General features: G+C 39.7%; 2 protein-coding genes across 3 annotated transcripts in view; both read left to right on the top strand.

Moving 5' to 3' along the window:
- The first annotated feature begins 2,619 nt into the window (after positions 1–2,619).
- Positions 2,620–13,007, top strand: LOC110983476 (lathosterol oxidase-like). 2 transcript variants are annotated; one of them, XM_087142861.1, is made up of 5 exons: positions 2,632–2,763; positions 3,774–3,822; positions 7,739–7,968; positions 8,266–8,398; positions 11,267–13,007. In XM_087142861.1, the coding sequence occupies exons 3-5, from the start codon at positions 7,759–7,761 to the stop codon at positions 11,806–11,808; spliced, it is 885 nt and encodes a 294-aa protein (XP_086998987.1). In that variant the 5' UTR covers positions 2,632–2,763; positions 3,774–3,822; positions 7,739–7,758; the 3' UTR covers positions 11,809–13,007. The 2 variants fall into 2 exon arrangements, with proteins under 2 accessions (XP_022098452.2, XP_086998987.1); XM_022242760.2 differs by lacking the exon at positions 3,774–3,822 and having other exon boundaries at positions 2,620–2,763.
- A 1,822-nt stretch (positions 13,008–14,829) lies between these two features.
- The window catches only part of LOC110983548 (uncharacterized), a 56,885-nt gene continuing 49,347 nt past the window's right edge, over positions 14,830–22,367 (top strand). Inside the window, exons 1-9 of the mRNA XM_087142443.1 lie at positions 14,830–15,018; positions 16,463–16,520; positions 17,707–17,880; positions 18,538–18,627; positions 19,221–19,466; positions 20,189–20,362; positions 20,725–20,814; positions 21,614–21,859; positions 22,164–22,277. Of these exons, the coding sequence (XP_086998569.1) occupies positions 14,932–15,018; positions 16,463–16,520; positions 17,707–17,880; positions 18,538–18,627; positions 19,221–19,466; positions 20,189–20,362; positions 20,725–20,814; positions 21,614–21,859; positions 22,164–22,277 (1,279 nt within the window). The 5' untranslated portion in view covers positions 14,830–14,931. The remainder of the gene's footprint in view (positions 15,019–16,462; positions 16,521–17,706; positions 17,881–18,537; positions 18,628–19,220; positions 19,467–20,188; positions 20,363–20,724; positions 20,815–21,613; positions 21,860–22,163; positions 22,278–22,367) is intronic.

The raw sequence follows: 22,367 nt of genomic DNA, 5'->3' as shown, positions 1-22,367 counted from the left end.
CAATTAGGCGCGAAAATTTAGTTAAAATCCAAACTTGATTTACAAAGATTTTATTCGGTGGATTTCCAGTTTTTGAGTACAATCGATTAAGTCAGCCTTCTAGATTATATAAATCTAGTTTTTACAACCAGGAAAATTCATTAAACCTAGTTTTATTTGATCAAAAATCCCCCAAATTAAAATACCGACAGCTATAGTATGACGTTGTCCATAGAAAGCTAGAGTAAATATCTACATCCGGAGCTAAGGCTGAGCAAGCAAAGCAAAATTTAAACTTAGTATAAAACTGACCGAATATTCCCCTGTTGAATTCTTGATGCAGGCGACTGTAACCTCTTACTTCAATCAGAAATATAGGCGCAAAGAGAGCCGTCTGGAAAACCATATTTTTTAGAGAATATTTGATCTCCAGCTTCATCTGTTCCTGAAATATTAAAAACATTCCTTTAAATACCGTAGTCAGTTATTTTATACCATTTAATCAGTATCAGGTACCAGCAACATTGAGACTCTTTCACCCACTTTTTGGGTTGCTGGTATGTAATATTAGGCCGTATCCAAATAAACATGGCTTCACCTTGAAATTACACATGACCCAATGGGAAGTGGCTGTAGCCAGTATCATACATCATGCATAATTTCAAGCCAGGGCCCACTGATTTAGACGCAGTCTATGCGACTGATAAAGGCTGCTTCATACTTCGCACGAAAGTGAAAACAAACGATAATTTTTGATGTCAGATTAGATATTTGCATTACGACTTTGCAAGCATTCAGCACATTTCAACTCGATCAACGTCAAATTTGCTTCACTTTTGCACTCACCTGAGGTATAAATCCTGTGTCAAGAACAGGCCGCCCGAACTCGACCTATGTGTGTGTGTTCAACGGTGCGAATGCGCCCTCGACGACAGAAACACTAAAGACACCTTGCCATGGCAGAGTAGACTTCATAGCCAAGATCAAAGTCAAGGTACCAAATATCCTTGACGTGTTATTCACAAATGAAATAATGAGTGTACCGTACAGCTTAGCAATGGACCTATAGAATAATACTGACGTTAATAAGAGCACTGCTAATTCAAGATTCTGCTTAAAGCAGAAAAATTCTTTAGGTCCCAATCCTCTTTTCTCTATGTTATTATTCCTGATAATATAAGGTTCTTGCTACAACTGGTAGTTTGCCAAGTCTGGAGGACCTCATATGAATGAGATTCGACTGTGTTACTGAAAACGAAGTCCAGTGTACAGACTTAGGATATCACAGTAGGACATAGCTGTTATCTGGAAACCATTATTGGCCATCAAGGATTCAAATCTTTATTCGCCAACTTTGTACCTACGTCAGTCATGCTGAACAGGTATACATGTACTTGAAACAAAACCAAGAAGTTGTTACATTTTATTCATGGCAAATCTGAATAGAGAGTTCCTGGTAGTTGATTGCTTATTTAGAATTCACTTTTAAATCTTTTATGTACATAATTTAGATGGGTAATAAAGTTTGTTCGTCACGTGGAACGCAGTGGTTTAACACTTTGGGTTTTTCCCATAATTCCTGAATCGAGACAAAATTACTTGACTGCGGTTGGATATTGCACACACAAGTCTATGGTAGTGGCTGTAGCCGGTTCCCATTGAGTCATATGTAAATTCAAGCCGCAGCCAAGTGATTCATGGCAGAGGACGAAGAAAAAATACACTCTGGGTGTGAGGGAATTTCGCAGGTACATGTACATGATATCTAAACCCTGCAGGCTACTTGGGAAATCCCCAGTGTTGTCAAACTGACCTTAATTTCAACGACCATGAAACTTTATGACTTGAATCAAGAGTTTAACAAACTACTGTATACGACTATATGACCAGACGGCTTGTGGAAATCGGCGCCCAAATGCAAAAGTTACTGGTAGTAGGATTAAGAAAACATTTCAGATTTCCGGGGGAAAGCTTGCGACACTTCCTGGGAAAGGTACTGGTACTCATCAGAAAAGTCCATCAAATTGTTTTGTGGCAACTCGCTGGGGGGATATAAACCTTTTTCATAGTTTTTAATTTTTTTAAGTTGAGTTGACTTTTAGTTTGCACAACTTCTTTTTTTAACTAGTTGGTAACTAAAATCCCTCTTGTGGTGCTGTTGCTCATATTGTTAGGTTAGTAGTGATTCATGGCAAGGTAAGATAGATGTATGGTGAGTGGGTTGAACTGAAATCAGAGGGATTTGGTACACCCACAAAAACTATACGTAACGATTGCTTAACTCCAGGATTTCTGGTTTCCATAGCAACTCGTCTGTAAGCAGTTGAAATGGCGCCTGTTCTGTTCTTCCTTATATCAGAGCAAAAGTAGTTCTTATGATTATTCTGGCTGGACAACAAAGGTTCTGCTCACGCTGACAGGAAATGAACACAGGCGTGATTTTGTGACGATTAATCAAATGTGCTGCGCATTTGAAAAAGTTGAACACAAGTTTTCAACTCAGTGAATTTCGCTGCAATTATTTTTGGGTGATGTCAGATTCTTTTCGCTTGTGCGTTTTTATTGGTCAGAGCTGAAGTGACGTAAGCTACGAGCCAAGCACCGTTGAGTAACCAAGGTAAATGTGTCAGTGTGTTTATGAAACAACCATTGTGGTTGGTCACCATGTGAGAATTACGCTCTGAAGGCGTGCGTGGAATCTGTGGGGTATAAAAGAACATTTTCGTCGGACAAAAATCATACCAAGTCTTGGATCCTACGGAAAAGTACCGAAAATTGTTGTTGGTGAGTTAATTGATTTGATTTTTTTTTAATTTAGAATTGAGATTTTTGCTTTTTTTAACTTATTAAGTTCGCCCCTTTGAGTTGCCACATTTGGGTGTACTTAGCGCCTACTGAGGGTGCATATGATTTAATGCACGATACACGCATTCGGACTAGGAAATTACACCGGACTAAAATTCTGACGAAAGCTGTTGTAGATAACCATTTACAAAAATAGGACAAGGCGGGAGGTGAAATCTGAACATGAAGATTTGCCTCTCTGCGAACAATGAGTTATATCTTTCTCTTTTTAACTGCAAACAGAGGAAAGGAGAAAATTAGAAAGAGTATCCATTTCCCCCGACAAAGAGAGGAATATTCGGAGTACCTCTTGTAGATGCACACTAATCTGTGAAATAAAACGCCTGAATTTGGAATGTAGGAAAACAAGAAAAAGTAAACTCTCTGCGGTTCAAAACGGTCTTCAGATTTTGTGACGCCGTAACATGTCCTCTTTAGCTTTCTATAAGGGAAACTGTGAATGCAATCCGAGCAGAGCTGGACGCTAACAAACATTTGAAGCGAGATAAGGGACGGAGAGAACCCCCCCCTGCCTTTGTGTTGGTCATTGTTTGATAGGTGTCTCAGGAATTCTTTACAGACTTCTGGGGGATGTGTTAGGTAACAGTAGTCTAGAGTGTGTAAAGGGATTGGACTTGTTGGGGGGGGGACTTACCCCTCTGTCCCATTTTGTGACTGGTATCTGGGACACAAGCCTCTGATAAAGATGCATTAACAATTTTTTTGATATAAGAAACTATATGTAGTCTTTCAAAAGACAAAGTGGAATCGGATCTAAATCACATGATTTGAACAGATTTTACAACATTTTGGATATCGACATGTATATCCTTTGAAAAATAACACACCGGATTTCCAACAAAAATTACATTATAACTGTATGGAGAAATATCAATTTCTGCCTACGTGCTTACGGTAGAAAATTTATTTCTTTTCTATATCTACCACAGCAAACATCTGAAAAGAAAACACATTAGGCTTGAGCTAGAACTGCTTTAGGTAAGTAATTGCCGTCGTCAAGCAAGAACCTCACAATTTATTAATTCATACAGTGCAATGACTTTCACATTATTGTACAAGTGTCACAAAAGATTAATACAGAGAGTTTTGAAAATGGTCTAACTTAATCATGCGTACATGTAGACGAGCACTGGTATGCATGAGTCAAAATTAAGCCGAATTATATTCCTAGAGACTGTTTGAGAAATGATGGCACTTTCCCATTCAGAGGCATTTCTTTCCTGTTTACTTTGCTTATATTTAAGCTTTGGTTGATTTCTGCCTTTATAACGCCCATTTTAGGAATTCTTTGGTTTAATTTTTGTTGGGCATGAGGGACCCGTTTGCATCTTACAAATTATGGTGGAATTTAGTGGTGGTTGGATTGTACTGTTGCGAATAAAGGATTGTGTTTGCAAAATCCTGTTTGATATCAATAGCATGCTTTCGTGCCTTGCTGTGGTGGCACCTTGTGCTGTAGTGTGGTGTAGTGTGGCCACTAAAGGACACATAGATTTAGAAGTTTTGGCTATCGTGACATAGGACCCATTACGATACTGACCGGTTTTTGGTTTCAACAAATACAAAATGAGGCTGTCAGATTTGAAATCCATATCCTTATACGATGAATATTATACGATGAAATCTAAGAAAACCGGTATAACTGATTAAAGAAATAAATGATATTGTAGAGTCCGCTAATGCGGCATTATGATGCTGCAAGCTCTTGCAAGAGGTCAGGAGTTATGGGATCTTTCCTGGCGACAGGCAAAGCATGGATAAGGTTGTAGCTTTGAACGGCTGCCTTAAACAAAGGAGGGTGACTCCAGGCCGGCCAGGGAATGCGCCCATTTAACTGCTTCCGCCAAAGAGACCGCCGTTGTTTTGGTTGCAGATGTCTAGGACAAATGCAATAAATACAAGGTGTCCCAGAAAAAAACAAACCCTGAGGAAAGGGGTTAATATGCCCAAACCATGAGATATGATTATAATGTATAAGGATCTCCGAAAAGTAGAAGCAGTATTCTTTCTAACGATACCTTGATGGTATCCCTCCTGTCATGCATGACTGAACACCATTGTCTTGAAAATGGGTCATCCGAACTCAGTTGTAACACTTTGGATAAACCATGGAGGAAGGACACAGAAGGAGTTTGAACTGCCCGGGCTATAACATCTGGCCGATTACCACTTTCTGGCATGCCCAGTATGTCCATAGCCAGAGCGCAGCGCATGCCCGCTACCCACCACCTGTTTTGCAACCATAAGCTCCCTTTGTACCCCATGATCGTCGCCGCAATTTTTCGTTGATAATCTGCATCCCTAAAACGTTGTGTACTGCAGTATAGGAAGTTGAATATTCATGCCATCGTTGGTGCTTCATGTGAACCGACAACATCATCAAATGTAGTGTTTGCGCAGTTGCTTTTATTAAGCTGTATACCCGAAGTGTTCATGTGCAGTTGTTGCCCTTATCGTATTTTATGCGATTTCACGATCTCTCCTTGTGATGAAATAGCGCATTTCGTTGCTAATGAACTAAGCTTTCCAGTAGTAGTGAACGTTTTGTTGGCCAGTCTTAGCCAAATTCGTTCCAATTCTTTGACAATGATGTATATTGGACGGAGGATACTAGAATTACAAACTTTGCATGGATAATGAAACAGTGTGTCAAAATTTAAAAAGTTTATTTATGATGGCAAAAGTAGGTCTAATATCAGGAATTTTTCTCTCTCTATTTCCTGGTCACATCGATAGCTTGTATTTAATTGCAAGCAAAAAACTACAAGTATTACTGGCCCCACTTGTCCAGCTAAGATGCAGGCAGCAATAAGGCATTTTTGGAATATTTTCTATTATTCGTCAGACTCGGTGGCGACCATCATTGGACGCTTTGAAGTGCCTGAGTTACAACTCCTTCTGTGTCCTTCCTCCCTGCTCGATCTGGGAACAGTTCCTGCAGGAGATTCCTCACAGCGATGAGCCTGTGTGCGGGTGCCCCGTCTTGGGCCCACCACAGATATCGGAAAACACCATTTTCATGCCGTTGAAAATGCATATGAAGTTGGGGTACCACGTCGTCGTTGATCATGTGCATGTGCCGTTGACCATTCATATTCCGTTCGAAAAAGAATGGTCCGATAATGACACCATTCCCACAGAGTCATACCCAAACGGTGACCTTCTCACGACTCATGTTGGTTTCAAAGTGAAAATTTGGCGGGTGCCCCTTCGGTGCGTATTCGACGTTGTTATGGGTGTTAACTTCTCCGTTCTTCCCGAATGTTGCCTCATGACCGATTGTCAACCATTTAACCCCTTTCCTTAGGGTTTGGTTTTTTTATGGGACTCACTGTAGAGGCAAAGGTGGAAAAGGTCCGCCGGTAGAACTCGGGTGTCAGGGTGACTGATGGGCCAGCTTTCCCATCGGCTCCACGAGGCTGCATATTTGGCTGTGGTGGAGTAGGCTTTGGCTGAAGCTAGCAGATTGGGTAGTGTGTGGATGGCGAGGTCTTTCAAGTAACGGTCTTCAAGATGAGCTAGGGATTGATTCCATCTCTCTGTGAAAAGCGAACAGAACAGAGGCAACAACTGTTATCGCCATAGACAACACGAAACCTATTATTCTGTCGCCCCTACTTTTTATTATCATAAATGCAAGGACTGTCACAGTCCTACACGCAGTAAGGCGTGATACCGCCGCCAAACTCATTACAGGAATGATACGGGAATAATACGGGAAAAGAAAATGTGAAATGTTTCTGCATAGAAAAAAAGTAAATAAATAATTCAAACTGACGCCCCACGCCGGCAAGGCGTCTGGCATCTGTCCGGCACGAGGCTGGCGCACGGAGGCCACGAAAAATCCCTTGTTTTGAAGAAGAAACGTGGTTGCAACCAAGGATACCAAATTAAGGTGCACTCCCCTGCCATTGATACCCTGCACGATATTGGGCGGAGGAGGACCCCACACACACACCCAAGTGTGTATTTGCCTGCAAAAGGGGACCCCCTATTGTTCCTCTTTTGTTTGTACTTTAACTTTTTGAAAGGACCCCCCATATGTTTTGTACACAGTTGTCAATCGGGGACCCTCTGTCAATCGGGGACCTTATTGTCCTCTATTGTTCAAGGTCCCCAATTGAATGCAGAAACAAACTCACTCACACTAATCCACACATGTCCACTCCCTGTACACGCTCTAGGCTATTGTTACCTAACACATCCCCCCTGGATGTCTGTAAAGAATTTTTGAGATTCCCATCAAACACTGACCAACACAAAGGTGGGGGGGGTGCTCTCCGCCCTATATCTTGCATCATACGCTGCCATTGCAGTGTGGCTGCCATCATACCTGAAATGCTTAGAGAAGGTAGGGGAGGGTAAGCGATGTTTCAGCGCTTGAACCGAGAAGGAAGCCCTAGGGCGTGTACGCTAGTTATAAATCCAAACGCTAGCAAGCATAACCATGAAATTACCCAACAAGCTCAATTGAGCGTGCATGTCGTTCGATACCGAAAAGAAATGGCACTACCCAATGTCTGAAAATCACTTCGTATTTACTCAATTTTGCCAACAAGAAAAATAACAAAAGTATCAGAAATATCTTTGGAATAATTATGACTAAGTAAATATAAAACAGAATTCCTCATTTTAGTTTGTTCGTCGTTATAAACAAAGCTTTGTTGTCGTAGTGCGTACAGATTTTAATATTAAAATTGTCCTTCCTCATCGGTGCAGATGTTGAAGGCGACCGGGTGTTAACAATTCCTTTGCCTACTTCTACATTAAACTTAACTCGATGAGAGCACCAATCGACAAATTGAAAGTTTTCTGTTTGTAGCTATGTTTTCATGAGATTTATTTTGTTGTGTACCTATTTCAAGAAAGTTTTAATCTGTTTTTTTTTTCTCAGAGGCTTGTAATACAATCGCCATGGAGGACATTCTCTACTTGGGAGACAAGTACTTTTACACTCCTTATATCTACCCAGAATGGTGGCCAGAAGACGACTGGAAACGACAACTGATAGGAATCCTCATCTTCAACTGGATTGGCCAATATATTTTGTATTTCGTTCTTGGTTTGATGGACTACTTTTTTGTCTTTGATCATCGACTGACGAAACATCCTTTATATATAAAGGTGAGATTTTGGAATAAACTCTTCACAAATTGTAGGGCCTATTGAAAAAGTATCCTGAATTAAATTACACCGAAAGGCTTACACTTAAAAGTGATGTTTTCCTTATTCGTTCTTTCCTTATTTTTCTACTGTGTTTGCACCTGCAACACGGTAAATGAAGTTGAGTGCATGCCGTGTGCGTAAAAGATGCCTGAATGCTACGGATATCCTGCAATATCGAAAGTAGGCTACTACCCAACAGTTTATGTTATGGTATAAAATAACTGACTATTTAGTGGAATATTTTTAATATTTCAGGATCAGATGAAGCTGGAGATCAAATATTGTCTGAAAAATATGGTTTTTCAGACGGCTGTCTTTGCGCCTATTTTTCTGAGTGAAGTGCGAGGTTACAGTCGCCTGCATCAAGAATTCAACAGGGGAATATTTGGTCAGTTTTGTACTAAGATTCAAATTTCCTGTGCTTGCTCAGACTTAACCCTGGATGCAGATATTTACTCTAAATTTCTTTTGGCAACTTCAGATTTTAGCTGTCGGGATTGTTGTTTTTTCTAGCGATTTTTAATGAATTAACGTTTTATCATAATAAGTTCCGGTCTAATTACGTCATCAGCCCAAATTTTTGCACACACGTTGCAGGCTAAGGTCATTGTATCTACTAGTTTTCAAGCGATTCCGGCAAACTTCGCCACAGGCATTTCTTCAAAATAGATTGAATATGTTCAACCTGTCAGTAGAGTGTGCTCGAGTGTAGCATGACGTTCTGTTGCATGATTAAGGAATACTTTTGTGTCGAAAAATAACACCATTAAAAGTGGGTTCGTATCTATTAATTTTAAATCATAAAGCACTTCTGGTTTGGACCAGTTTCGATTGGAAGCAAGGTTCAAGTGATTTTGCGTACTTGAGAAAAACAAAGATGTAACATTATGCTACCACTTTGCGCAAACAACAAGCTTCAGGAGGTGACGGTTAATTTAATGTGGATTTATGAAGACTTGACATGAATAAATGTTAAGCGCTTGCAATTTGATACATATTTGATTTTTCATCACGATTTAACCTTTGTAGAACATTTTTTGATGTCTTAGGCCTTTGTTTGTGTTACTTTGATGAAGTTACAAGGTTGCAAATTGGCCCCAAAGGCTTTCGAAACGCGTGCAGAACATATTGGGAATAATTAAATATTTAAAACTCTATAATAAATCTGGTGATGACTTCACAATGACGTCATGATTCGTCATACATCTTCCGATCACTGATGTTGATGGTTCTCATTACCAAAGTGTGCGTGCGCAAGATTTGCACTTAACAGCATAGCAACCGGCTGCCTGATTTCGCGCAGTCTGATTGGATTTTCCTGAAATAGAGGATAAATAATGAAACATTTCATGACAAATCCAAATTACAACAATCAGTTTATTTGTCACAAGCACTGATTTTATGCCCTGCCTCAGAAACAGTAATGAAAAATGTGGTTTTACATTACACCAAAATTATTTCAGTTTTCAACTAAAACAAAATGAGTGTTGCCAAATTTGATCACTATCTCATAAAAATGAGGTTGTCCTGGTTATAAAAACTCGATTCATATAATCTACAAGACTGAAGGAATCCGCCGGATAAACACTTTTGTACACTAAGTTTGTATTTGAACCAAACTGTCAAGCCTAATTTTGTGAATTCAGACATTTTATAATGGAAAAAACCCGTCACATATCTCATCTAAAAATTTTATGTCCTAACAAAACTTAATTCTTATAGTCAGGAATTATTACTTTGTCAAGCTGTTGAAAAAAATAACAACAAACAAAAACATAAAATAGGATGCATTTGCACCGGACTCTTGGGCAGACTTTTGAGTAACATTCTGGCTATGGCGAGTCGCCGGCAGCCGTGTATGTGTGTTTACATGTCTACATGTGACATGTACGTTTTCGTGCACATGTGCTGAGGCGGACACGTCGACTTTGACGTCGGGGTACAGCACTGGTCCAAAACAGCGGAAGTGATGAACAGGAAATATCACTAATTTATCAATTCTACCTTATTAAAATCAGTACTAACGAAATCAGTACCATTTAAACAAAAATTACCATCCTCGCGTTTGTTAATAATAAATGGATACAAAAATGGCTTTGGCTTTGAGTGAATGTTTGTGCACCGTTGGATCGATACGATTTTGGAATGATTCAAAATGACCTGATTATTAAACATTTTATCCAGAGTATTCCAAATAAATGCCCGAAATCAATGAATTGAAGGTGAATATATTTGATGCTCTATGCTTGTCCCAGAAAACTTACTTTCTATTAAAAATTAATTGATGAAATGAGTACAAAATCTGGTAATTTCGATTTTTTTCCTTTTTAGAAATAGTCTGTAAACCCACTTTTTTATAATGTTCTGAAATTTACCTTCATTTCAAAATGTCACGAATGGAGGGAAATTGAGTGTTGTTCGTGGCTTCGTGTTAAGATCCTCCCAAAATTTATTTATTGCTTCTACACTTTGGTATTTTACGAGGTCAGTCGTTGAAAAATTCCGCGCTGTAACGCCGCCCGCTTGCAGGAAAAACTGTTATTTCCTTGAAATGAAGTGTGCATGCGCGGTTGTAATGAAAGTTATCTCTGTGGGCCAGGAACTTACGTGTGATTGTAGTCACAAAATATGAAAAAGAAAATAAAGAAAAGAAAAAAAGGGAGAAACAAAAGCTGTTTTGTTATATTTGGTGCAGATGCGACATTTTTCACCCAAACGAAACAGCGACCTCCTTCTGTGTCCGTCAAACTTAAAATGGGCTACCGATGTTATCACTAACCTATATGTACATCGTGCAAACATTCAAGTCTCTTTGGACTCTCATGCATCTTTGTGAGAACCCTCTCATGATTATCAGAGTGTAATATCGAGTTCCTGCTCTCCACGGAGCTATTTTAGCTGATTTTAGAGATTGCTGTAGCGCTTTTGCAGTTTTTCCTTTTTCAACATAGTTCAATCGGCCACGGCTGAATAGCAGTGAATTTTGGGGAATGTAAAATTGAAAAGGTATAAGATATTGCTTTTGAGTCACGTTTACGGGCAATGAAAAGAGATGGGGAACATTCTTTAGTGTTTACCTTTTCTCCGAAAGGTGATTTTCCCAAACGAAACACAGAAAAATGGATCTGTCCTGTGCTGATTTTCGTCAGGGTTTGAAATGAAGCGGACCCTTAAAACTGGTTTGATTCAAGTGAATACTTTCTATATACTACTTTTTATATAAACCCACGGTTTGAAACGGTTTCCCTCTTTCCAGGACCCTTGAATCCATTGATGGAGATTATTGGCTTTGTCCTCTTCACCGACTTCACCAATTACTGGTTCCATCGATTCCTTCACCATCGTCTGATCTACAAGCGATTTCACAAACAGCATCACATGTGGAAGGTTCCCACTCCATTCTCTGGCTACACTCTCCACCCTGTGGACGGATTCTTCCAGGGAATCTCCTGGCACATCTACCCATTCCTCTTCCCTTTTAACAGCCGTCTCTTCCTGTGTTTCTTCCTCTTTATTCTGACCTGGTCCATCAGTATCCATGACAACCTCTGCGTCCTGCCCAAGTTTCTCCAGCCCATCATCAACGGAGCGGCACATCACACCGACCATCACATGTACTATAATTACAACTATGGTCAGTTCACCACCCTGTGGGATCGGGTCTTTGGATCGTATCGGGTGCCTGGTACCCACCGCGGTAAGGGACCATTGGATGATGTCCTTGCCCTAGGAGTAAAATCCGAAAATATGAACAACGGCAACAGCAATGGAAATGCCAAGACTCTGAAGGAAGAATAAGGTTAAATCATGTTAGTTATGTAAGTTACCAGTATGTCTTAAAGTTTGGTGCAAAAATATGTTTAAGTGACTGTACTATGACTACATTAGGGAATTTAATTAATAGAGACGACAAAATCAGTTCTCTGGTTTGTCTTGGTAATAGTGGTCTATTAATTAAATGGTATTTTTAAAATGAGTTCAAAGGTCATACGGGCAAATACCATCAGTTAGGAGACACTGCAGAATTTATCAGTAACTGAAATGTTAACATATCTTGGTCGAAGTAAGTTAAGTAATATTTTTGTAATTGTATTTCTTATCCTTACAGGGTAAAGTTTACAATTTGTTCAGAAGATGATCGATATGAACAAAATGAGACAATTGTTGGATTCTTGGCATCAGTCATGGATAATTCATATGTATGTTGCATTTAATACTAGTTACCGAAGCAGTCTTGGTGTAGTGGTTCTTTCCCTGCCTTACTCTTCTTCCGGGTTCCCTTCCCAGCTCGGTGTACATGATTTGGCTGCAGTCCCTTGCTGATTCTCTCGGTCGGTTTTCCCGAGTATTGTCAGGGTTCTCCACCTCTTAAACTGTCATTTCTTCCCACTGCATTATCTTTACAAATTGCTGTTGGCTTTGAAACATGCTCTCAAAAAATCCTTATATAGTTTTATTATCAGATATGAATAATACACGATATAATGATAGTAGCTAGGCCCTAAAAAAGATAATATTGTATAATGTTTGGAAGGTGTTTTCAATATATTTTTCATAGAGATTTATTTTGTCATTTTTGTTGTTCCAGGTAAAGAAAAACATTAAATGTTAATTAAAGCTAGTGTCTTTGAAGACTACATTTATTCCAAGTCTATCAGATACATTTGGATTTCTTACTCCACCTTGAGACAACTCTAAAATTGTCGTTGGACGTAGCGAACGGACAGACTGCATCACATTTTATAAAGGCAAACTATACTGTAGATGGATTTCTAATGATTTAAAGTGCCAAATTGGAATTACTTGCAATTTGATTTCTGATGACGTCATTGTGATGTCAGAGTAACATGCACTGCTCGGCATTAGGTTCAAAGTTGTATAATAAACATTGTGTCCCAGAAAACATATGTAATTTACTTTCCGGAAAAATAAAGGAATAAAGAATGGAAAAAGCACAAAAAAGAAATAAAGATTAATTAGACTAGTTTTAAAACAAAGATTGGGTTCGCGTGGTCACTCATACAATTCAAACAAGTTTAAATGGATTACTTGGTTGTGCCTATCCAACCAAAAAGAGACACCCAAGAAGATTACTAATACATGAAATAACGCGCACACTGTGCCAAAGCGTTGGGAGGCAGTTGGGCTACATGTATGGTCTATGTACTTTGTACAAAAGCATTGGATATTGAGCCATGCGCACGCTTACAATGGCTAATGCACTGATATCTACACTGTAAAAAGAGAACCCTTCAGTTTATAATTTGTACAGATTTTATCAGCACCTCCGAACGCGAGGTTAACTCATTATTTTTGTCTGAGAGTTTTTCAAGTAGAACCCTAAAAGGTAAATGATCAACACCGGCCATTTTCCTTAGGTCTACTGCAATGGTAGGTACTCAAAGGGACATTTATCCTCACTAGATAGCTGGAGGTGGGCGAGAATCGGCCGATTTACTGTGACTCAATGAATTGAAGCCGATCATCCAACCTGTTGGCAACTTGAGACAAAAGTTCCTGAAAGCATTCAGATGCCAGGGTCGACAACGAATAAGATTCCAAAAACCAGAGAAAGCAGGATGATCTCATTATAAGCACATTTATGATGCCCAACGGATCAATCTATAAGGAGAGGCAGATTATCATCAAGGATAGTTTGAATTGGACTTTGACAAGCTCCTCTTAGTCAGCCTAAAAGGGGGGGCTGTGGATTGGGGAATCCATTGACCATACACCCATGAAAAAATCAATAAAACAGTCGGACTTCCAGCCTCTGCTTCCCATAAGTGGTTGCATTAAGTATACGATAACCCCAAACCAGACCAATTGCCATGTGACAGCATTCATCGGAATCGGATGACCAAATCGGTTGTCCGATTCCAGACAAAAGATGCCAACTATTTTAAGAAAAGCTTCAACTACGATAGCCTTTATTGTGATGACATTAAAACGAATTTTGTTTTAAACCTTTTTCGTTGTTTTTTGTGCACTTTTGTCAATATAGACACAAATATCGTTCGTATAATTAGCTCCTTGCAGATTTAGACATAATAACATTGGCTTCTATTTTTGGGAATCTTCATGGACATAAATTCCGACGTATGAGGGATATATACCCCTCCACTTTTCGACGAGGGGTTTGGGCTTTTGAATCACCCCCCCCATGTTTTGTGTTGAGCAAAGAATGCCGATTTTGAAGCCTATACTGACTTCGAAAACGATCAGAAGTGGTTCAGTATCACCCAAAACGGGAAAACAATAGAAATCCATTACTATGCCGTTCTGATATAAGATTCTGCAGGAATGTAATACAATACAGATGTACATCTACAACATGAACAATGCCCCCTGCGTAGTGTTATATGGTGTCAGCCTCTTCCGCTGCATTTATAAGTTCTAACCCCCGCCCCCGAATCCTCATCCCCACCCCCCATTTCTAGCAGAAGTATGCACCACTGGTCATCTGTCATTGTGATAGTGATTGCGTTTGCATCCAGTCCGTTACAGGATATATCCCACGCAGAGGTCTAATTGTGTCTGCAGCTGAATTTGTGAAATGTCTGTGTCCCTGAAAACTTGCGCACCGCTCGATTCCCCTGGACACATTGGCACAGTTAAAAAAAAAATATGAAGCTGTTGAAAACGCGCATCATCTGCAGTGAAGTGCAACACGTAACGAGGTTAAAGACCTTCTACGGCAACTTTCCATTCTGCAACGAGAACAAGCGAACCAACAATAGGGTATCGGCAAATCGGCTTGGGACACAAAACGACGCAGACTCTTAATCTCAGTAATACTGTGTCAGTATAAAACCAATGACGTACAAAAAGGAAACTCACCAATATGCAACTTGAAGGTGGACCGCACCTACTGGGACAGTGTGCGGTATAAGTGAATTTCTGTTCAGTTGACGAAGGAGAATGTCTCAGGCCAGTATGGTGCGTGTGTTCCTTCTAGTTGTGGCACTGAGCCATACTGCTTTTGCATTCTCGCTGATGAAAAGATCGGTAAGTTTTGCAACCAGTACGAGGTTGTACTCGGGTACGATTTCAGTTAGTTATAAACTTGTCAGCACATTACCGCAGACTTAAAACGCATTGGGTGTATATATGACATGAATAAAGACAAATCCAGGTAGCTGGTTTCGCTGTTACTTTCAACTGTTGATATGTTTGGCGTAGTGGATTATGAATACACAGTGTCGACGTGAGTATTTGCTGTCAAAGAAACGTGAAAACAATGGCTCAAAGATTCCTGAATATGCAAAAATCAATTTGTTAATATGCCAATGTTGTGAAGTCCTCCGGAGACAATGCACTGTGGGGTGCAGGTTTATATTACAAAATATCCTTGTCGCAATATTTCTATTCATGAATATATATGAAAGTTATACCTGGTCGAGAGCCTGTCACGTGGTTAATAAAGCAGCGGCACGCAGACGATACATATGACATAGAGAGTAGGGGAATGAAAGAAATAAGCTGGTTGATCAAAATGGCCTCAGTTGATATTTATTACGTTTCGTTTGTCTATTCTCACAACTCAGTCCTAATAGACTTTTTATGACCGGTCAATATTGGCTCTAATTCAGTTTCCCCTTATTGTAAAATCCTTCTTTATCGTGATTCTTTCAATAGTGTGCAATGAGTCTCTGTTTTTCTACACACCTCTTAGCCACTTTGGTTACTTTATTTTCATGTTAACCTTGAAGAAGAAAGTATTACATAATCCGGTACTGCAATCCAAACAGTTCATTTCTTTGGTGCATTTATCTTTTATTACTGTGATTGATCGCGTCGCCTTCTCTTGCCTCAAGAAATACAGTCCCCATGCGGTTTGTAGGTATTATTGATTTTCAAATACCATGTAATACAGAAAATTGGCGTAATCTTTGATTCTATCATTTTTACTTTTTATAAATGGGGGTTTCGGTCATCCTGGCCACTGACGAAACTTGATACCCGACAACGTACATAAAGGGAATGTTATGAATGGACCGCCAGATGACACTCCAGGCCTTATAAACACTTGTGTGGAAGTTGAGAATAATGCAAATGATCTATTACTGGAATGGGAGAACACATGATCACGAGGGCTCACTGCTCAACGTTGAAGGAATAAGCTACTTATACTTGCTAATTGTTCTGCCTTACAAGAAAAAATTTTCAATCGATTTCCTAAGAATAAGATGCAAGGTTTGGATTTGGACGAATTGTCATGTGTGTAATTCGTGCTTGTTTTTGTTTTTTGTTTTGTTTTGTTTTTTTGTTACAACACGTATGCTTAAGCTTCTTTGGAAACCTGTAATGTCTTCGTTTGAAGAACTCTATTTTCCACAGCAGAATTTCCATTTCAACACGTAAATCATGTCAAATGATTATTTTAATTTTTGGTCATCTTTAACTTTCTTTTATTACTACAAGTTCTTGTCTCATTTTGCACGTATTCCAGAGTGACGTGGACAATCATCTTTTGGAACTGTTGAAACGCATGGGAGTAAATGATGAAGGTAATTAATGATCACTTCAAATGGTTGGTCCAAGAGAAAATATTTGCATTACATGACTGAACATTGATCTCCTACAATGGTTGTTACTGCAAGAATGTTTGTGTGTTTAATGCTTGCATGTGGCACGATTTCAGACGAGTCATAATTAGGGCCCAAATGAACTTATTTTCTAAGAAAAAAGTTTTGTTCCAAAATCAAAGATGTTATAAGCGCAAAAATGATAGAAATGGATAATGATCACCGATGGCCAAAGCCGCTTGAAATTGTACTTCTAAAAGGGACAGGCCAAATTGGAGACTATGAAGTGCTTTACTTTTGTCTCGTGTAAAGCGTCTGATAGAGTGCACATTCCGAATCGTACAAACTACAGTATGTTTCCCTGGCGTCTCATACCTGCAGACCTGTGTTAATCCAAATGGTACAAGACTATTGGGGTTGCAAATAATGCTGGATTACAACAATTCGGACTTGTTGAATAATATTGCTATTATTTCACTGCTGGTACATAAAATACAAGAATTGTAACAAAGATTATAGACCCTTGGAACATGCAGCAAGGTATGAGACGGAGAGAACCCCCCCCGCTTTGTGTTGGTCATTGTCGCAGGAATCTGGGGAATTCCTTTCAGACATCTTGGGGGGGGGATGTGTTAAGTAACAATAGTCTGGGATGTGTATAGGGATTGGACATGTTGGGAGGGGGTTCCCCTCGGTCTCATTTCTTGCTGGGTTTACCTTGAAAAAGAAGAAAATGAAGGCATCACTCTTCCAGAAATGTATACAGATTGCAGATTGGGGACTGGAAAATAGCTAGGGTTGGATTCAAACACTGATTGTAAATGTGTGGGAGGTGAGAACATACAAGTTCAACAACCTGACTTTCCTATAGTCCCCTGTCATCAAAAGCAGAATTGGATGTAAAAAAAAGGTAAAAAAAAGTTAGATGCCTTTCAGTTAGTTTTCGTAATAGTGCAATGAACAAAATAAGGAACTGATGCAATTTGAAAAGAAGAAACCTGAAGTGCATTCTCTGCATTAATTCTTAGTAAGAAAGAAATGTTACAGATTCTTTTGTAAGTATAAATCTGAAGATTGAACAAACCTTTATGGTAGGCAATCAAGAGGTTCTACAGCAGCATTTGCCGATGTTTTTCTACAGTTTGTGGGTATGATATCTATTTTCCAGCATCCAAAGGTGAAAGAGAAGTGAAAATCTCGGGCGTTAATCTAGTTCAGAGTTCTGCTGTGGAAGGTTTCTCGGCATGGAAAGTTGCCTCAAAGGCAGTAGATGGTCGATACGATGACTCCAATTTTTTCGGTGCAGATGGATCAGAGTACGGTGGAAGTTGCACTGTAACGGGTAAGCTGTTTATATCTGTACATTATATCAGAAGTCAGGAGGAGTGTGAGTAGGGATGGGAAACACGCCCTTCTGTGTAATGCCCATGCCCTAGACGGGCCCTTACCGCACTGTTCCCTTACCGTTCTGTATTACCGTTTTACAAGCTGTGGTTCATCAATTTGTTTCCAGGTGTGGAGCGGATCCAGGATGGGCTATATTTAGTCTGCTTACAATATTTCGTAACAGGTGCCTTAACAAGTACACTGTCTGCGTTTCAAAACAATGCAAGTTCCCATTTCAGATAACCACCCTCCTCACTTTGACCATACTTTGCCAATCTTTTGTATGATATTAAGGGAAATGCGTACACATATGGTTTCCCCAAAATTATAGTCGGTATTCATTTTTCACTAATTAAACACCCCGTTGAAATGACAAAAGACGTTTTTCAGAAAGTTTCGTGCGCTAAGGTTATTAACTTCCAATTCATAAAACAAACATAATGCAGTGACATCCTTATAATATATAACATTAGTCCATTTGAAATTTTTCACATTTTGTAACGCTACGAATGACACCAAAAACTGAATCTTGTCCCATCGTTATCCTTGTAGAGTCGACCATGAATCATTCCTATAATAAGCTTCGATTCTCGATTGACTATTTGATATTCAGATTCCGAGAGCAATCCTTATTGGGGAACTGTCTTCGAAGAGGAAATCTGCATCAGCAGAGTCAGGATTTTAAATCGTGGAGATGGCTTCAGTAAGTAATTATTGACTCTACCCACTGAACATATTTCCTCTTTAGGATATGATGTCGTGTGGTGGCTGTGGTTTTCCGTTGTGGCAAAAATACGAAAATACGCGGTGTAAACGGTACCGTCGTGTGTTGGTTATACCACTATGTTATGTAGAGGATTAATGTAGAGTTCGTTGCCTCTGTATAGGAAGTACAATGACTGGATACAGGATCTCTGAAACTTCAAAAAAAAAAAAATCGTGGATGTAGAGGGCTGGAATATACACATCGTTTTCCATGCTGTGCTATTGCCTTGGTTCTGTTAATATGGTTAGATGATATGGTCCGCTGACATTTACCTGGAGTGATCAAGAAATTTAACAGATTCCTGCTTTAAATGACGACAGAGATTCTCAAGTTGATTCTGGTTTTAAGGGTATGGCCTAGAAAAAACTCAGAAATCTGCATCAGATCAGAATATTTGAGTTTTGAAAAGGGACATTCAATGCTTTCTGCGGGCCCGTCGTGAAGGATTAGTCTTCCCTCGACTTCTGACCTATTTTGGGCAAACAGCACGTTATACTTTAAGAAATTTTGCTCTAACGTTTTACCCCTAGATGAGAAGCTGACAGGTGCAGAGGTCCAGTTTGGTGTCAAACGAGTTCTAAAACTGAATACAAACCCTACCTGTGGATCACCAGTGACCGCTGAACAAGCCGCAGTGCCTGGAGGGACGATTGAAGTTGAATGCAGCGAACCAATCAGGGGGAGGTTTCTCATGATTGGTATCCCAGCCGACAATGCTACTTTGCAGCTGTGTGAGGTTCGGGTTTGGGCGATACCAATGGACCAGTGTCCTCCAGGTAAGACAAGTCAGTCTTCCTTCATTTTGTGGTGGCATCAAATCTCCACTCATGTTTAGTTATATTCTGATCCAGTTGCGAACATCACATTCATGCACGTTGGTCCTTAGCTGAAGTGTGTGCGTTGACTTTGGCTAGTCATGCCACCCATGAGGGGAAGGTAACACGCGTACCACCTGTTTTTGAACACAATTAACGAGCAGTAATTGCTTCTTAATCTAATAACCAGCCTATTTTGTATAGTTAGAAGCAATCTCATCAAATTGGCCTCAAGTAGCCCATCTGTGGATGTTGTAAATGCAGAGTGATTGTGTTTTTCCAAGAATGTTTAGATGTTGATCTCTTTTTCATGTTTGTAATACAGGCGTTTCACAATAATGCGCCTCCAAGGGTTTGCAACGCGTTGACCAATCACGATGCGCGAAATCTGTCGACCATTTCCAAACGCGTATTGGGTCGACAGATTTCGCACAATATGATTGGCCAACACGTTGCAAAGTATTGGAGGTGCATTGTTGTAAATCGCACCTTATTGGCGTCAAATGTTTTGAAATGAAATGGGGAACCATGTAAAGTAAGTACTAACATGAATAAAAGTAAAATCCCAATTTTTACCAGCTATTTATTCGAATGTCATTTGTTGATCCGAAGAAAATCTCCTTTGTTTCTACTACGAGGCCATTGGACGTCGTGATTATTTACTTTCTTCCTCTGCTTTACAGAATTTACGGGTGAGACAGAATTAGATCTCAACGAAAATCCTGTAGGACAGTCCTCCGCCGTTGGAGCTGAAAGTGCTGAGGAAGCTGCCAAAAACGCTATAGATGGTCAATACGATAATACGAAGCTTCTGGGTGTAGGAGGAGAAATGTATGGCGGAAGCTGCACAATAACAAGTAATCTAAAGTGCCACGTTTTTGCGATCTGTCAAATCGGAAGAGACCTTGTAAAAGATCAAATCTTCACCCAAAGTGCAATTAGCCACCTGTAATTCCCAATTAATCTTTAAGTTCAGGATATTTCAGGAAAAAAACAGAGTGAAAGGACTAATCTCACTCTGACTCTTTTGAAGAGTTTAAAGATAAAATTATTGGAAATGAGGGTGAAAGTTTTGCAACAGATGAACCTGGCTGGGCAAGGCCTGGCAAACGTCATGACCAAGGGAACTGAACTACAACTCATTTTAAAATATTACTAAAATATTACTCAATACAAACCTTACGATGTTTATCTTTCTGACTGTCTGTTTCATATTCAGAACCAGAGCAGAATCCTTATTGGGGAATACGTTTCTTCAAGGAATACTGCATCAACAAAATCAGGATTTTGAATCGTGGCGACGGAGTCAGTAAGTTAGTGAGAAGCAGATATTTCATTCAACCTGCTTTTTTAATTTTGAGGTAAAGACTCGTGCATGGGTAGCAGTTAAAGAGCAACTCAAAAGAAAAACATGTTTTCTCTTATTTTTATCTGTTCAAATAAATATGGAAGCATCCAAATCGAACGCAGTGTCGTTTGTCTTCGGAGGCAACTATTACAAGGCAAAAAAGGTTCGTGTTCATGCCAAGATGCCAATTCTGAACATGCTGAATATAGATTGCGTCATTCGGAGAAAACAGAGACAACGAGGGGAACCCTCGCCCTGTGTTTGTAGTGGATAAACCCTCGTGCATACAAAACAATGGCTACATGCAATATTTGACATGCACAAGACTGCACCATTATATACAACGAAACTGTTGATTTTTATGCACTCTATTTGACATATCTTTACATGGAGGCTAATTTACAACATTTGCATGTCAATATTTGTCCAATTGTTCAATGATTGTCATATGAAACGTTCAACCCTTGCGATGAGCAACTTCTACGTTTAAGGTAGCGCACTCTTCATGGATGTTATTAAACAGTTGACTGTACGATAGCTTGAGTTATGTATTAGTAAGGATTTAAAATATGAAAGTGAAAGAGTGATTTTACTATCTCTGAATGATAGCCTAAGTTTCTCAAAAGATTGAATTAAATTAGTTTGGAAGTTGAAATCATTGAAGGCAACAGGTGATAGCCAAACCCTACATAAATATAAAAGAAGCATTTTTTGCTTACTCTTTTCCAATGGACAATGCTTCAAAACATTTCTTCCACAGGTGAAAGATTGACAGGTGCAGTGGTCAGGATTGGCTCTGAAAGGACCACTGACTTGAATAAAAACACGGCCTGTGGATCGCCAGTGACCGCTGAACAAGCCGCAGTGCCAGGAGGAACGATTGAGGTTGAGTGTAGCCACCCAATCAAGGGGGATCTTATATTCATTGGAATCCCGGCTGACAATGCTACTTTGCAGCTGTGCGAGGTTCGAGTTTGGGCGGTTCCCGTTGAACAATGTTCTCCAGGTGTGCTATTACAAATGACTAGCTTCGTTGTTTTTGCGACCAACGCTTTATTAATGCAGTAACAATGTTTTAGACTGAAGATGGAACCTTTATGAATATGACAAACAATCCCCGCCAGAATGGCGTCTGTCCAAACGAACTGGACGCTATATGCGCTCAATTTGTGCAAAGTTTTATCCATTTGTGGTCTAGCGAATGTCTTCTGTTCACCAAGTGGTGACAGCGTTTAAAATCTATTTTACTAAACACCATTGCCTAATTGATGAACCGTTGTGGGTTAAGATTTTTGTTTTGACGTAATCAGATTTTGACGAGTGTAGCAGTGATCCGTGTCAGAATGGAGCTACATGCGTAGACGGTGTCTTTGAATTTTCGTGCACGTGTGCAGCCGGGTTCACTGGACCTCTCTGCGAAGATGGTGAGTACAATCAATTTTACCACAGATTAACAGTTAATGCTGCGTGTTCTGGAAGACATGTTAACGAGAAGGGCCTTTTGAGTCGATTGT

The sequence above is a fragment of the Acanthaster planci genome, linkage group LG10 (assembly GCF_054643075.1).
Source record: "Acanthaster planci isolate LZ-2023a linkage group LG10, COTS_SCS, whole genome shotgun sequence".
Taxonomy (NCBI): domain Eukaryota; kingdom Metazoa; phylum Echinodermata; class Asteroidea; order Valvatida; family Acanthasteridae; genus Acanthaster; species Acanthaster planci.
This window is presented reverse-complemented; position numbering and strand designations above follow the sequence as displayed.